Source organism: Chiloscyllium punctatum, chromosome 6, assembly GCF_047496795.1.
Source record: "Chiloscyllium punctatum isolate Juve2018m chromosome 6, sChiPun1.3, whole genome shotgun sequence".
Classification (NCBI taxonomy): Eukaryota; Metazoa; Chordata; class Chondrichthyes; order Orectolobiformes; family Hemiscylliidae; genus Chiloscyllium; species Chiloscyllium punctatum.
The window spans coordinates 41,148,473-41,163,321 of NC_092744.1; the positions used below are offsets into that span (position 1 = coordinate 41,148,473).

At 37.1% G+C, this 14,849-nt stretch overlaps 1 protein-coding gene across 1 annotated transcript in view; it reads left to right on the forward strand.

The window, feature by feature from the left end:
• Positions 1–9,162, forward strand: part of LOC140478907 (arf-GAP with coiled-coil, ANK repeat and PH domain-containing protein 2-like) — a 171,223-nt gene extending 162,061 nt beyond the window's left edge. Inside the window, exon 24 of the mRNA XM_072572528.1 lies at positions 7,289–9,162. Coding sequence (XP_072428629.1) covers positions 7,289–7,389 — 101 coding nt within the window. The 3' untranslated portion in view covers positions 7,390–9,162. The remainder of the gene's footprint in view (positions 1–7,288) is intronic.
• The last annotated feature ends 5,687 nt before the right edge of the window (positions 9,163–14,849 follow it).

Here is a 14,849-nt window from a genome sequence, read left to right on the forward strand (position 1 = left end):
GAGCACATTTCATATTTGTATTTTTTCTTTTGGCCATTTAAAATTTATATAATATTCTTTGGATTGAAATTTAACCTAGATGTACAAGATTAGGTACAGGAATGACGTTTTTAGATTTATTTGGCAACATCTATAACAATGGGAAATTTTCAAAGTGGGAAATCATTGTGTAAAGTGAAAGTTAAGTGAACAGTTATGTTGGGAAGTGATTAGAAAATACTTTTATGATCAATTGAGATCCCAGAACTTGCAGTGACAATTCTGTAGCTGTATACTGTATTGTGTTGATAGTTTAAAAACTTTGTGTGAAAATTGATTCAAAGTTCTGTAGTCTACTAGTAATAGACCACAAGGTAAATAGTTATGCACTGTTCAAAGAAAGCCATATGCTGCATTCTAATTAGCTTTTATAACTGGCTTTTCATTGGCAGTCACAAAGACAAATTGGTGCTAGCGAATGCATCTCATTGTTTTGTTACTGCTTTTATTCTCATCTGTCCTGATGTCGTTTTGAATGTAAATTTTGTGCCTTTTTGTGTTCTGGATCTGGCTGGTACTGGCAGCATTATTGTAGGTGTATACTTTCTGCACTTTAAATTGAGCATTATTGTAAAAAGAACTGCAGTTACATATGGCAGATTTAACATATTTATGTCAAGCTGAAGACTTGAGATTGTTGCCTAAGTAAATGTTAAATATGCTTTTTTAAAAGAAATAGCTTAACAGCCTCCATCAATACTCCAGTTTTGCTACTTTGAAACAAGATAATGAGTTAAATCAGACTCTTGCAGTCGCACTAATTCTTAGATAGTAATCATTTCCTCAATATATTTCCTATTATTTATAACAACATGACTATGTTACCCTCACTGAAGATTTTCAATTATTTATGTGGATTGCAAACGCACTAAACTACCAAATTGCCTTCAAGAATTGGTGTGCAGGCTGATTTTCTTTTCAAATAAGCTTTAATTTCAGTAATGTTTTTTGTCATTTTTCTTAACACATGCAGAGAATTCTTGCAGATTGATCAATTGTTCCTTATACTGAATGGTATGGGTTCAGAACTTCCCTGGATCAGCTTGATCTGGAGAGTTTGACATAAAGTTGGCAAATATTTAAAACCACAATGGCTGCAAATTTGCATTTGCCAACTATGCAAATTTGAATGTAAGGTTAAAAACTACATGAGAGAATATAGTTTAATGCCCTTGGGTCCAAATAGACTAAAAGAAAGTTCAAACCTTTTCTAGATTTGTTTTTAAGTGTAAGCAACAAATTATGATGTATAGTTATGCTTTTGCTTCTCGCAGGATCAAACCTGGCTCAGATTGTGTAGAAACATAATGCAGAATCTATATATTCCTGTTTAAAAGCAAAATTTGTTCTCACCTTAGCACTAAATCAGCAATCTAGGGTGATCGGTAGGACTTGTTGTCACTAAATCTTAGTACTCTGCATATCTGTTGACTTGAACCATTGCTTATAAGATTAACTTCTGATAGACTTTGTCTACTTTGAAACCAATTAGAACACACCCGGATAAGGGGACTGTGTTGCAGTTTACACTTTTAGATGGGAGAATTAATTACAATTCGGACATAATTGGAAACAAACTGAAATATGAAATTTACATTACTCTGCTTCTAAGTGCTTATATTTATATATCTTTAATTTTTGCTCTACCGTAAATATCTAACCATTTCAATAAATTATGCTTTTGATTTAATTTTTTTGATTTTTGAAAATAATCAGATAGCTTTGTTACTTTCATATGATCGAAACCTGAAACGTTAATTGAATTACATCAATAAATAGTAAATCCTGACTTAGTTGTAAGATGTGTTTCTGAAAATCATATCCTTAATTGAATCAGATTTCCCCATTAAGAACCAATGTAAAAGGTGTGGTTGGGTTCTTCCTCGTCAAAATAAAATTAAAACCTTTTAGATCCTTTAAGTTGCAATTGTTTACATTATTAAATTTCTATATTGCTTAATTAAAAACTTTTTTAACTGAAATAAACAATACATAAGAAACACAGTAAGTTTCTACTTGTAATATCTCCAATTCACTTAGATCCTGCTCACCAGACATCCTGGTCTTTGACCCTGCTGGATTCTCTGGACTTTCTCACCAACCCTTCCAATTTGTGTCCTCTTCTGGTCCCTAACTTGCCTTTTTGCTGCTGATCCTCTGTCTTGCGTTCTCTTCTATTCCTTGACTTGACTTGCCAATTTTTGCCCTTATTGGAGGTCCTGCTCACCCACTGTCCTGCTCATCACTTTCTTCTTCTGAACAGTTGCTGTGAACAAAGCCTCAGAAGATGACCACCCCAGAGGCTAGAGAAGAAATTTTGACTTTCAGGAGCTCATCCTTTTGAATGGGTTTGTTGTCTGCTTCACCTGCTTTTGATTAACAGTCTTCCTTTCCACCTGCATCATCATGTGGGTGAAGGAGAAGTGAGTGAGTCCTGTGCTCATTAATGTTTCTGCAGCAGACAGATCAGGCCACATTCCAGTATCCCAAGTATATGCAAACCATTGTTGCATAAACTTTATCATTGTTGGGATCAGGGAATTTTAGGAGATTTTTGATTTAAGGGAGAATGGTAAAGCTAATCACAAACCACCTTGAAGAGAACTTACCATCTGCAACTCAAAGCTGTTCCTCTTGACTTGTGCCACTCCCGTCCAGAACCTTTGTTCACAGTGAGGGTTCACAAGAGGTAATTGAGTGGGAGAATCCAGGAGTTGGACATTTGGCAAGAGGAAGGAACATTGAGAGGATGAGTCTGGGAGACCATAACAAACAGGATCAAAAATAGACCATTTGGCGCCTTGAGCCTGCTCTGCCATTCTTCTCGTCCACCTTCCCGTGTTTCCCACATAACCCTTGAATCCCTACTGACTAAGAATCTATTTATCTCAGTCCTAAAGATACACAAAAATTCTGTCCCACAGCGCTCTGTGGCCAAGACATTTGACCCTCTGAGAGAAGAAATTCCTCCTCATCTCAGTCTTAAATTGGCACCTTTTTATTCTCAGACTGTGCCTTCTGAACCTAGGTTGTCTTATAAGGAGAAATATCCCATCAGTATTTCCCTGTCAAGCCCCTTAAGAATCCTATGTTTCCTGAGATCACATCTCATTCTTCTAAATTCCTGTGCATAGAGTCCCAACCTGTTTGGTCTTTGCTTAGAAGACAATTCCTCCATAACAGGGATAATCCTGGAGAACCTCCAAACTGCCTTCAATGAAGTGATATATTTCCTTAAATGAGGGGATCAAAACAGTTCACAGAACTCTAGATGTGGTCTTACCAGCATCTTGTACAGTTGCAGTAAGAACTCTCTACTCTGATACTCCAACCCCCTTGAAATAAGGGCCAACATTCCATTATCCTTGCTAATTACCTGCTTAGAGAGGGAAAGATAACTAATATGGCCCCATTTACTGACCAACACTTAAGTGAAGCGACATAAAAATGTTAAATGGGATTTTACTGTATGACAGTGATAAATTAAGCTCAATTTAATTGATTAGTAACATATTATAATATACACATTCAAATTGAGTGAACAGTAGCCATGGAAAAAAGCTTTTATTTTGTTTAGGCTTGTTAGAAATGGTTGGTTGGTTTGTTTTTGTTTGTTTGTTTGTTTGTTTGTTATCCTACTTGAACGCCTTTTTTGCTCACCTCTTGCCAGTCGTCTTGACTATTTCCCAATACAACATGTACCATTTGTGAAGACAGATGTTCCCAGACCCTTTACACTGCTTTTGGAAGATGTACTTCATGTAATTTATTACATTTGTATTGGAAGAGTCATAGTTCATTTTCTTCTACCGGGTTGCAGTATTCTTTTACTGTTGCTTGTCTACAACTACAGATAAGATTCAGAATTTAGCATTTAAGTGAATTATGATTGCACAAACACAAAAATCAGACTTTAATGCTGTGTTGATCTGTCAAGTGACCAATTAAAAATCAAGATATACTGTTTGCATGACAGCCTCCCTTTATTCCTGTGTATGCAATCTTACAGATCTTCTGACTACACACCCAATGTCTCAGCTGTACACTTTGTGCTTAAAGACATTCAGTTAATACCAATCATCTGTTTAAGCATGACCCATGTAATTGATTTGACTTTAACATCAAATGCCAGTGAGTAACTCATTTCCCTAGTGGAAGTGAAGAACCAAAGAGAGAGAATATGTCCTGGTTTAGTATTTTTGTAGCTTGATGAATGATTCAGAGGAGAATTAGTGGAGATCTGTCAGTTAGGTAATGATGGATGCATAGCCTACAAATGGGGAGAGGAGGAAAATATTAGAACATAGAACATTACAGCGCAGTACAGGCCCTTCAGCCCTCGATGTTGCGCCGACCAGTCATACCAATCTGAAGCCCATCTAACCTACACTATTCCATGTACGTCCATATGCTTGTCCAATGACGACTTAAATGTACTTAAAGTTGGCGAATCTACTACCGTTGCAGGCAAAGCATTCCATACCAGTACCACTCTGTAAGTAAAGAGATTACCTCTGACATCTGTCCTATGTCTATCACCCCTCAATTTAAAGCTATGCCTCCTCTTGCTCTCTGTCACCATACTTGGAAAAAGGCTCTCCCTGTCCACCCTACCTAACCCATTGATTATCTTACATATCTCTATTAAGTCACCTCTTAACCTTCTTCTCTCCAACAAAAACAGCCTCCAGTCCCTCAGCCTTTCCTCGTAAGACCTTCCCTCCATACCAGGCAACATCCTAGTAAATCTCCTCTGCACCCGTTCCAAAGCTTCCACATCCTCCTTAGAATGCAGTGACCAGAACTGTACACAATACTCCAAGTGCGGCCACACCAGAGTTTTGTACAGCTGTAGCATAACCTCATGGTTCCGGAACTCGATCCCTCTATTAAGGTTAAGCATCAATGTATTTACTAATTTGCTTCAGTCATCCTTTAAGACCCTGTTATGAAGTTATAGTTGACAGCCAAAAGATTTCAGTTTATTGTAAACTTCTTCCCTCCTCCCTACCTAAAATATTCTACGATATTTTTTCTAATCAAATAAGGTTTTAGACAGGAGTGTGGACTGTTCAGTTAGTTTTGAATTCAAGAAAAAAAAGTGGAATTAAGAGTCTAATGATGACCATGAATCCATGCCATTTGTCAGAAAAAAACATTTGGTTCACTGATATCCTTTAGGGAGGGAAATTGCCATCCTTACTTGGTCTAACTTACATGTGACTCCAGATCCACAGCAATGTGGTTGAATCTTAACTGGGCAATTAGGAATGGGCAATGCATGCTGGCCTAGCCATCAATGCCCTCATCCAATTTGAATGCATTTTCTATTGGGTTTGAGTTTCAATTAGAACGTAAATCTCCCAAAGTTGCAAGCACCTTGATTTGTCTTAAATGTGGAATTAGTGGTGAAATGAAGAATTTGAATGTTTTAAAGCAAGTGTTTAGAGGTTGAAGCTATCATCTTAGTCTTTCTCAACGAGCTGTTTCTTGATTCTTGCACTTTTGATTTCTGTTCTTGCTGCTCTGAGGTTCATGCAGGTATGGCTGTTAATACCTTGTGTGATGTATACATTTTTTTTCATTCCGTATTATAAGGTATTTACTGATTTATGCCAGAGATGTTTATACAGCTTTGTTTTTTATATTAGGTGGAAACAGTGGTGTAGTAATCAAGAACCCAAGGCCAACAGTCTGGGTATATTGGTTCAAATCTCATCATGGTAGATGGTGAAATTTGAGTTCTATAAAAATCTGGAATAAAGGTGACCATGTAACTATTGTATGTTGTAATAAAAAGCCCATCTGGTTCACTAAAATCCTTTAGGGAAGGAAATTTGCCATCCTTACCTGGTCTGGCCTACATGTGACATGAGAGCTACAACTTGACACTTGCCTTCCGAGCAATTAAGGATGAGCAATAATGCTCCAGTAATGCTCAGTTGCATGAACAAATAAAATATGTATTTTACATATAGGCTTGTTTTATGCTGTTCTTGAGTATTTTTGTCTGACATTTTTTTGAATTCCCCACAAGTTAATTACTGTATGTACTTGAGATGGCAAATTATGCCTAAACATTTTTTTCTAGTACGAGCTAATAGGTTTGAAAAATGATATTGTCCTTTCAGACTTTTTAAAGACTTTTGACACTTCTCAGCATCATATGTATGCTTCTGTATCTTCTTTTTGATGTGGGTATGGTATTTTATGGAATGTAATGAATTAGTGCTGGATGATTTAGAACACTGCTAAGTAGCATGCTACATCTTTAAATCAAACAACATGTTATCGACTTGAATAAAGTCGAAGTGCAGTACACCGATTTGGACACTGATTCAATTGGGAGTAAATCAGTTGAGATTAAAGTGTTGAGAGAAAGCAAAATCTTTTAGAAGAAATATAAAAGCGAAGTGTTTAGACAATAGGACAATGTCATTTTATGTTGGAGCAAGTAGGAGAGAAGCTACATGACATTGGTTCCATAAGTAAACTACATAGGACAAATTAATAATATAAAATAGAAGATTTGACCATGTTGAATGTTGTGAAAGTTCAAGAATTGTTAACCCCTCAAGCACAGTCATAGGAGATATTATTAGTTTCATCACGGCTATCTTGGGCCTTTGGTGCAGGAGCCAGATGAAAGAATCTAGATTAGTGGCAGTTATGTGGAAAGACTGGTTACTTGCCTTATATCAAAAAAGGTTAAGAAAATGTTTATAAATGCTTGAAATTATTTGCTGTTTCAATAGAGTAAAGAAGGGCTAATTGTTAATGATAGCAAGTGAATTAATAACTGAGATAAAGATTTAAGATAATGGAAGAACCATACCGACAATAAGCTTTTTGTTTTAAGCAGCGAACTGCTTTAATCTGGAATGCACTGAGTTGGTGTTGAAGCAGTTCGATCATAACTTTCTAAAGGGAATTGGATACCTGGTACTTGGAAAAAGTAAGAAAGAAGGGTTATGATTGGGAAGTGGAACTGATTGGGTGTTTTGAAGATCTGGCACATTGTGCATTAAGACTTCTTTGGTCAGAAATTCGGGTTAATACTGTAAAATACAAACATTCAGTAGATGTTTGGTATAAACTGACATAAATTGCATTTCATTTTAGAATTAGAATAGGAATAAAGAAGCAGGTTTTGTAATCTTAAGTAAAAATTAGAATAATATTTTTGAATTCAATATTTATTGTATCCAAATCTTCAGTCACTCAAAACTTGAATTTTCTTTTATTGCAGGTGATGCAACCTACCAGGATATTTTCCGAGACTTTTCCCACATGGCCTCTCATAACCCAGAAATATTAAATCGTTTCCAGCGGAGATCAGAGACTGATTAAGTTTTATCACTTGACAGCTGCAATCATTCTTTCAGTGCAATCATCTTGAAGCATATTCATCAATTCATGTCATTATCCAAAGCAAAAATACATAGAAGATTTGAGTTTTAAATATAACTATTAAATATGAAGGAGATTTTACTTGCAAGCAGGTGCAGTGATTTATTATACTCTGAAGTATGCTGTCTATGCAAACAACCAACCTTTGCACTTTTTTTTATTATTATCTTTGAGTTGAAGCTAAAATCTTCTGAGGTGTTTCACCAGTGGGAGATGTGCAAATAGAATGGGTGTTCAAGTTGAACAGAACTTTTGAAATTTTTGTGTACCCAAATTATAGGAAGGATAATTTCATCTTTGCTCACCAGACCATTTTTAAAATCATTCTAAAGATGTCTGCATTTGGTGATGGGTCAACTGCAGAGCAGTTAGGTACATCTCATAAAGGGAAAATACTGGTAACAAAAGTGCTTTTAGCAACAGTAAACTCTTATTAGGACTGTACCCTTAAATTTATTTCTTTTTGCAGAGTGAATGTCACAAATCTGTTTCAGGGGATATTTTCATATTTCCAAAAGCTTTGTATATTCTTTATCTCCAGAAATTTTTTAATTGTAGCATTTTATATATCTTGATTTTAAATACTTTGTCTTCTCTCCACATTTGGCTATAATACACAGCTATTGATTTGGTGTACTGTGTACATAACTTTTAAGTCTATAATTTGTATTTACACCTTAAGATGTGTATTATGATAAATTGCTAAATGAGAATTGGGATTACTGGAGAACCAGCTGCATATTGCACCATTAAGTCAATTCAAATGTTAAATAGTACATAATTTCTCAGTTTATTTTTGGTTCGTTGTTTTTCGATGGAATGAAAATCTGTTGTTACAATTGCTACAACTCTGGATAAACTTAAATGTTCCCTGCTCATTTCCAATGGTCAAACCATTTTCAGTAGTTAGAATGCAGATATATTAACATTCCTGATTTTTTTTTTTTCCCCCTTTTTTACCAATGTTGAAAGAATCAGGTGACAGCAGCTTTTGAAATAAGTTTGCTATTTAATGGTGCTGCACCGGAAGTAACAGCTGGTTTATTCAGTGTTCTTGTAAACGGCTATGAAGATTTCTTAAGTTTAAAATGAATATTTGGAATGAGGATGCTTGGAAAACCACATTTTTAATCATTTTGTTAAAAGTTGTATCCCCATGTTGAAGTCATATACTGTGTGAATAGACATTCCAATGAAACTTCAGAATATGTTCAGACATGGAAAAACACAAATGTTTTTTAGTGGTGTAGTTTCTTGTTTTGGTGCTTGTTTTAGTACATTTTTACAAAAGAACTTATCATTAAAACTTTATTGAAGTATACTGAAAATAGATGAACTACATTATAAGCTTCAAAGCAGTCGAGCAATGTAACATGTACATTACTTATTTTAATCTTTGTAAGGCCAGTAAGCATCTGAAACTGCTTATTGATCAGTAGGATGAGGGTTAGCGCATGGAATTATTGTGTATTTGGCACATAATTAGCCTTATTACACATTAAAACTGAACAATATTTCCATATAGTTTTGAAACTGAAATAAACATTCATTTTAATTAGTTATGGAATTGCATCTCATAGTATATTTATTGTATATATCAACTTTTCTATATTGAATATACTTGTTCACATTGTGGAATAACTATATAAAAAGTTCCTAAAAAGCTTGTACTATACATTCCATGAACAGTAAATATGCATTTAATATTTCAAATTGGAGTAAGTCTTTTGTGTTATAGAGATTTGATTATTTTTAGTTGAGAAAAAGTTAGTGATGTAACTCACTGCTGGCTGTTTTAAACCTGAAAACAGGAGGCCAGCAATTGAAAATCGAGGGTAGGTAGGCAAGACTCTGAATATACATCACTCTCGATCCTGTAATTAGACAGGCCTATAAATGGGTGAAATAGGTGTTATACCTAAGTATGAAAATGGGTGTTTATAGTCAGTCAGGAAGTTCGGAACAGGAGTAGGCCATTCAGCCCCTTAAACCTGTTCCACTATTCATGGCTGATTTGTAGCCTAACTATATACTTGCCTTTGCCCCATATCCCTTAATATTCTGCTTAAAAAAAACTTAGTATCTCTGATTTAAATTTGGCAATTGATCCAGCATCTGTGGTTTGTGGAAGAGTGTTCAGAACATCTACTAACCTTTTGTGTATAGAAGTGCTTCCTAACATCTCCTGAATGATCTGCCCCCCTAATTCTCAGTCTATACCCCTTGTTCAAGAATTCCCAGTCTGTAGAAATAGTTTATCAATCCTGTCTTTTCCTATTAATATTTTCAAGACTTTGATCCGATCACTCCTTAATCTTCTAAATTCTAGAGAAAACTGGCCCAATTTGTATAATCTCTCCTCATAATCCTGAAGTCCAGGTATCATTTTTATAAACCCACATTTTAGTCCCTCCAAAGCTAATATATCCTTCCTAAGATGTGGTGCTCAGAACTGCTCAGACTACTCCAAGTGGGGTCTAACCAGGTATAACTACAATACTTGTACATCCTAGTATTCCAGTGCTCTAGGTATAAACATCGTTTGTAGCTGATTGTATTGATTTTTCAACGAGATATCACAGATTTAGTAATTCACGTGCCCTCTACATGGTATGGTAATACATTTGCTCCAAGTGGAATTAATACTCTGATAGTTGTAAAACATAGAAAGTTGTACTTAAATGAGAGAAGACTTTAAAAGCCCAGGACCTTGGAATTATTTTGCTGTGCTCAGAAGGAACAGGAATGCTGAATGGAGTTGATGAAATTTATCTCCAAAATATCAATGAAAATTATCCAGGGTAGTATTTTGTTTTTAAAAAAAAATTTGGTTGTTGTAAATAAATAATCCTGATGATATCCTTAAATGTCATTAAGGACTTTATTACTGCAAAACACCATCTATTGTTAGACTAAGGAAATTTGTGTTAATAATCTTAGTTGTGCCTGTCTTCCTTTCTTCAAAATGTTATTTGTCATCCTTTGTCACATTTTACAAATTTTGAAATGGGACTGCCTCCTATTAATTTAGTTACAGGTTCTGATCACTAGATGGTGCTTTCTGAAAAAAAATGCATCTTGTGTTAAAATTCTAATGTCCAAAGAGTTTAAATTCTTTCATCACCACAATATTGAACTTTGATACCTACGGTCTTTTTGGGATAGACCCTTGAGATCAACGATGACCTTCTTTCACTCTAGATATTGGGATGAGGTGACTAATGCTGGAACCCCAAGCCCTGCCACAGGCAGATGGTATTTGGTGAAGTGGGGAAGTGTGTACTACGCACACTATTTCTGCTGTTTCCACTTGTTCTCTATATGGGCTTATTAGAGGTGCTTGAAATGGTTGGCTCCATTCTAATGGTTCTTCTTTAAATTGGGTGGTCTTGTCACAAGTGGGTGAGTACATTGCATTCTTTTGGGGAGGAGTTGAGGATATTGTTGAAGCATCTTCTCTGCCTTCCTGGTAATTATTTGTTGTGATGAAGCTCTGAATAGAGACCTTTTTTGAAAATCTTGTGCATTTGGATATGTGTTCCCCCAACATAACTGTCCGATATTTAACTATTGCTACAGTACTAGGTATGTTGGCCGGAGAGAGACCGGACACTGATGTTACAGCACCTATCCTGCCTATTGATTTGTATGTTTTGCAGAGACATCACAGGCAATATTGCTCGAGGGATTTGAGATGTCTGCTGTACATTGTCCATATCTTTAATGCACACAGGAGGGCTAGTAACTCTGTTACCCTGTAGACCATGATCTTGGTGGCAGGGTTAAGGTGTTTGTTATCAAACAATCTATTTCCCAATAGTCAAAGGCTGTACTATAGAGACAAAGTTAAATTTCATTATTGGTGTCTGCCTTTGCTGAGCAGAAGTTCTCAAGTTATGTGAATTGATCCACATAACCCAGTGGCTTGCTGTGAATCTTGATAATTTGGAGGCAATACTGTGCGGTCAGTGCAGGTTGGTCAAAGTCCATTGTGTTCCTTATGGTTAGCTCTAAGGCCCATTCTCTCATACGCCTAAGTGAATTGATGCTAGTTTGGAGCTTAACCTCTATAGTGTCATCTACATACTGCAGCTTAATAAGGGGTTGGAGTTGTCAAGAGTGTTAAGGAAGATGGAGGAGAGAGTCTGTGCGATGACAGACCCATGCTTGATGCCAGTTTGCACAATTTAATGCCTTTAATGCCTGCATTGAAGTTTTACTGAATGGTGGAGAGCCTCTGCTTCTCCTCAAAACCCTAGGCTTATTTTTTGTTTGCTTTTGTGTTAGACCACTTAGTTACCTGCAGGACTTACCACCTTCACAATGTGCTGTGTGCACTTTATCTATCAGTAGCATTTGTTAGCCAAATTAGTAGTCTGCTTCTTGGTTTCTAACAAAGTTTGTTTCAAGAAAAACATTCAAAAAATAATTGAGTAGGTTACATTAAGGATTTAGTTAGATGTGTGCGGAAGGGGAAGAATGATTATACATCTGTTGTAGTTATTTTTATACTTTTGCCATGTTATTCATATCTAAGCTTTCCAATCTTAAAGCATGGATATCTGAAGGACTGTGTCGACGCTTCTAAATGAATAACGTTTAATGCTATATTGTTCCAAACTGCAGTTGTGCCTTGCTCAATTTAGGTAGTTTTTGGGACTTCTGCTAAGTTTTCTGTCAGTGGTCTATCAGTGCATCAATTTCAATACTGATTGTGCCTTTTGTTTAAAAACTAACTCTCATTACTGAAATGGTGTCAAGAACAGTTCGGGACATTGATGGGAGCCCAGGCACCATCTCCAAATTACTGATCTCTCTTGCTCGCGCTCTCTCTCTCCACTCTTTTTCCCTGGAGTTCTACACAGGGGTATACCCTAAACACCCCTCCCTCTTCCAAGACAGCCAGAATCGACACCAACAGTCAGACTGCTGCTGCCTTTGGGGGGGCATGAGTCTCAAAATAGTGCACATGCGTGTGCACACACATGGGGGTGAAACTCAAAATAACACACACACACACACTTTTTACTGCAACTTTTTGACACGTTCCACCTTTGACCTGTACAGGACAAGTGTTAGAGAGATTATCTGGGGAAGGGAGTGGGCAGTGGTGTTAGTGTAAACCCCTGTGTAGAACTCCAGGGAAAGGATGGGGGGAGAGAGAGAGAGAGTGGGTGGTCAGTCATTTGGAGACGGTGACTGGGCTCCATCGATGTCCAGTACTATTCTTGGCAGCATTTCAGTAAGCAGAGTTCATTTTTAATCACTGTAAACAAAAGATGCAATCAGTGTTAAAATACTTCTTTGATGTTTATATTGGGAGCTTTCATAATGAAAATTTTCATCAAAATAAAAATAAATCTATCAGGTTACAGATGTACATGTGATCATGTCTGCAATTGCCATTTTCTGTAAAGCTAATTTCTTCATATTAAAACAGTCCACAGATCTGTCACTAAAAATGCAAAGGCAAATAGTGTGATGAAGGTTAAGATTATGCTGTTTAATCTTCATTGACAATGATGTGGGTGAGCTCCAGTACTCCCAACAGTGTAGATCCTTAATTCTGCCAATGGTGAGAAAAAGCAGAGGGTAAACTTGCAACTAACATCAAGATGGACAACAACAATTTAAATATATAAAAAGAGACTGGGGAAATAACTATAGGGAACCAGAAAATGGCAGAGGAGTGGAATACCAGTCTTCATGGCAGAAGTTACCACAGTATTCCAAAAATACTAAACCAAGGGGCAAAAATGGGAGATTTAAAAAAAATCCATGGAATCCCTACACTGTGGAAACAGGCCATTTAGCCTAAAATATCCATACTGGCTCACTGAAGAGCATCCCACCCAGACTTACTCCCTACCCTATTCCTGTGGCCCCACATTTCCCATGGCTAATTTACTTAATCTATACATTCACTGACACATCCATGGGCAATTCAGCATAGCTGATCCACCTAACTTGGAGAAAATGAGGACTGCAGATGCTGAAGAGTCAGTCGAAAAACGTACTGGAAAAAGCACAGCATTTCAGGCAGCATCCGAGGAGCAGGACAGTCTATGTTTTGGGGCATAAACCCTTCATCAGGAATGCCTGCACATCTGAAGATGATAACTATCACTAGAGAAGTACTATTCACTATGCTCGCTTCATCTGAGTAAATAAAGTTCTTTCTGTCACAATGACGAGCCAAATGCAAAACTGAAGGAACATCTGTAAAATAATTTTACTTCATGCAGAAATTTAACAAATTTATGTAACTGGGCTTCCCTCCACTAGAATGTCTAATGTATCATAATACATTATGTTGACCTCAAACCTTCCAGGCGCAATCATATGCAGTATATGATTGACTTTGAACAGTAGTTAGGAGTATCGGGAGATAATGGTAATTATTATTGGACTACTAATCCAAAGATCCAGGTAATGATTTGGGGATCCAGGTTTGAATGCTACAATTTGAATTCAATATTTAAAAAAAGTCTAATGGAGACCATGAGACCACTGTCATTTGTCAGTGAAAAGAAGCAAACTGCCATTCTTAACTGGTCTTGCCTGTATGTGGCAATAAGAACTAGCCCAGCCAGCGATGCCCACACTCCAAGAAAGATTTTTAAAATTGAGAGGGTCAATCTCCTAATGCTTTCAGCTCCCATGGTCATTTTTTCCCTGACCATGGAAGCTCCCCTGGTCATTTCCCTCTGGCCACAGAAGCTCCCCTGGTCATTTCCCTCTGGCCACGGAAACACCCCTGGTCATTTCCATCTGGCTGTGGAAGCTCCCCTGGTCCTTTCCCTCTGGCGATTAGAAACTCTCCTGGTCATTTCCCTCTGCTTGTGGAAGCTCCCCTGGTAATTTCTCTCTGGCAATGGAAGCTCCCCTAGTCATGTCTCTCTGTCTGTAGGGCGCATGGAATTGGGGGCAAAGTACTAGATTGGATTGAAAATTGGTTGGCTGATAGGAAACAAAGGGTAGTGATAAACTGCTCCATTTCGGAATGGCAGGCAGTGACCAGTGGGGGTTGCAGAGATCTGTGCTGGGACCACAGCTTTTTACGATCTATGTTAATGATATAGAAGATGGTATCAGCAATAACATTAGCAAATTTGCTGATGATACAAAGCTGGGTGGCAGGGTGAAATGTGATGAGGATGTTAGGAGATTACAGGGTGACCTGGACAAGTTAGGTGAGTGGGCAGATGTATGGCAGATGCAGTTTAATGTGGATAAATGTATGGTTATCCACTTTGGTGGCAAGAACAGGAAGGCAGATTACTACCTAAATGGAATCAGTTGAGGTAAAGGGGCAGTTCAGAGAGATCTCTGTGTTCTTGTACACCAGTCAATGAAGGCAAGCATGCTGGTATAGCAGGTAGTGAAGAAGGCTAATAGCA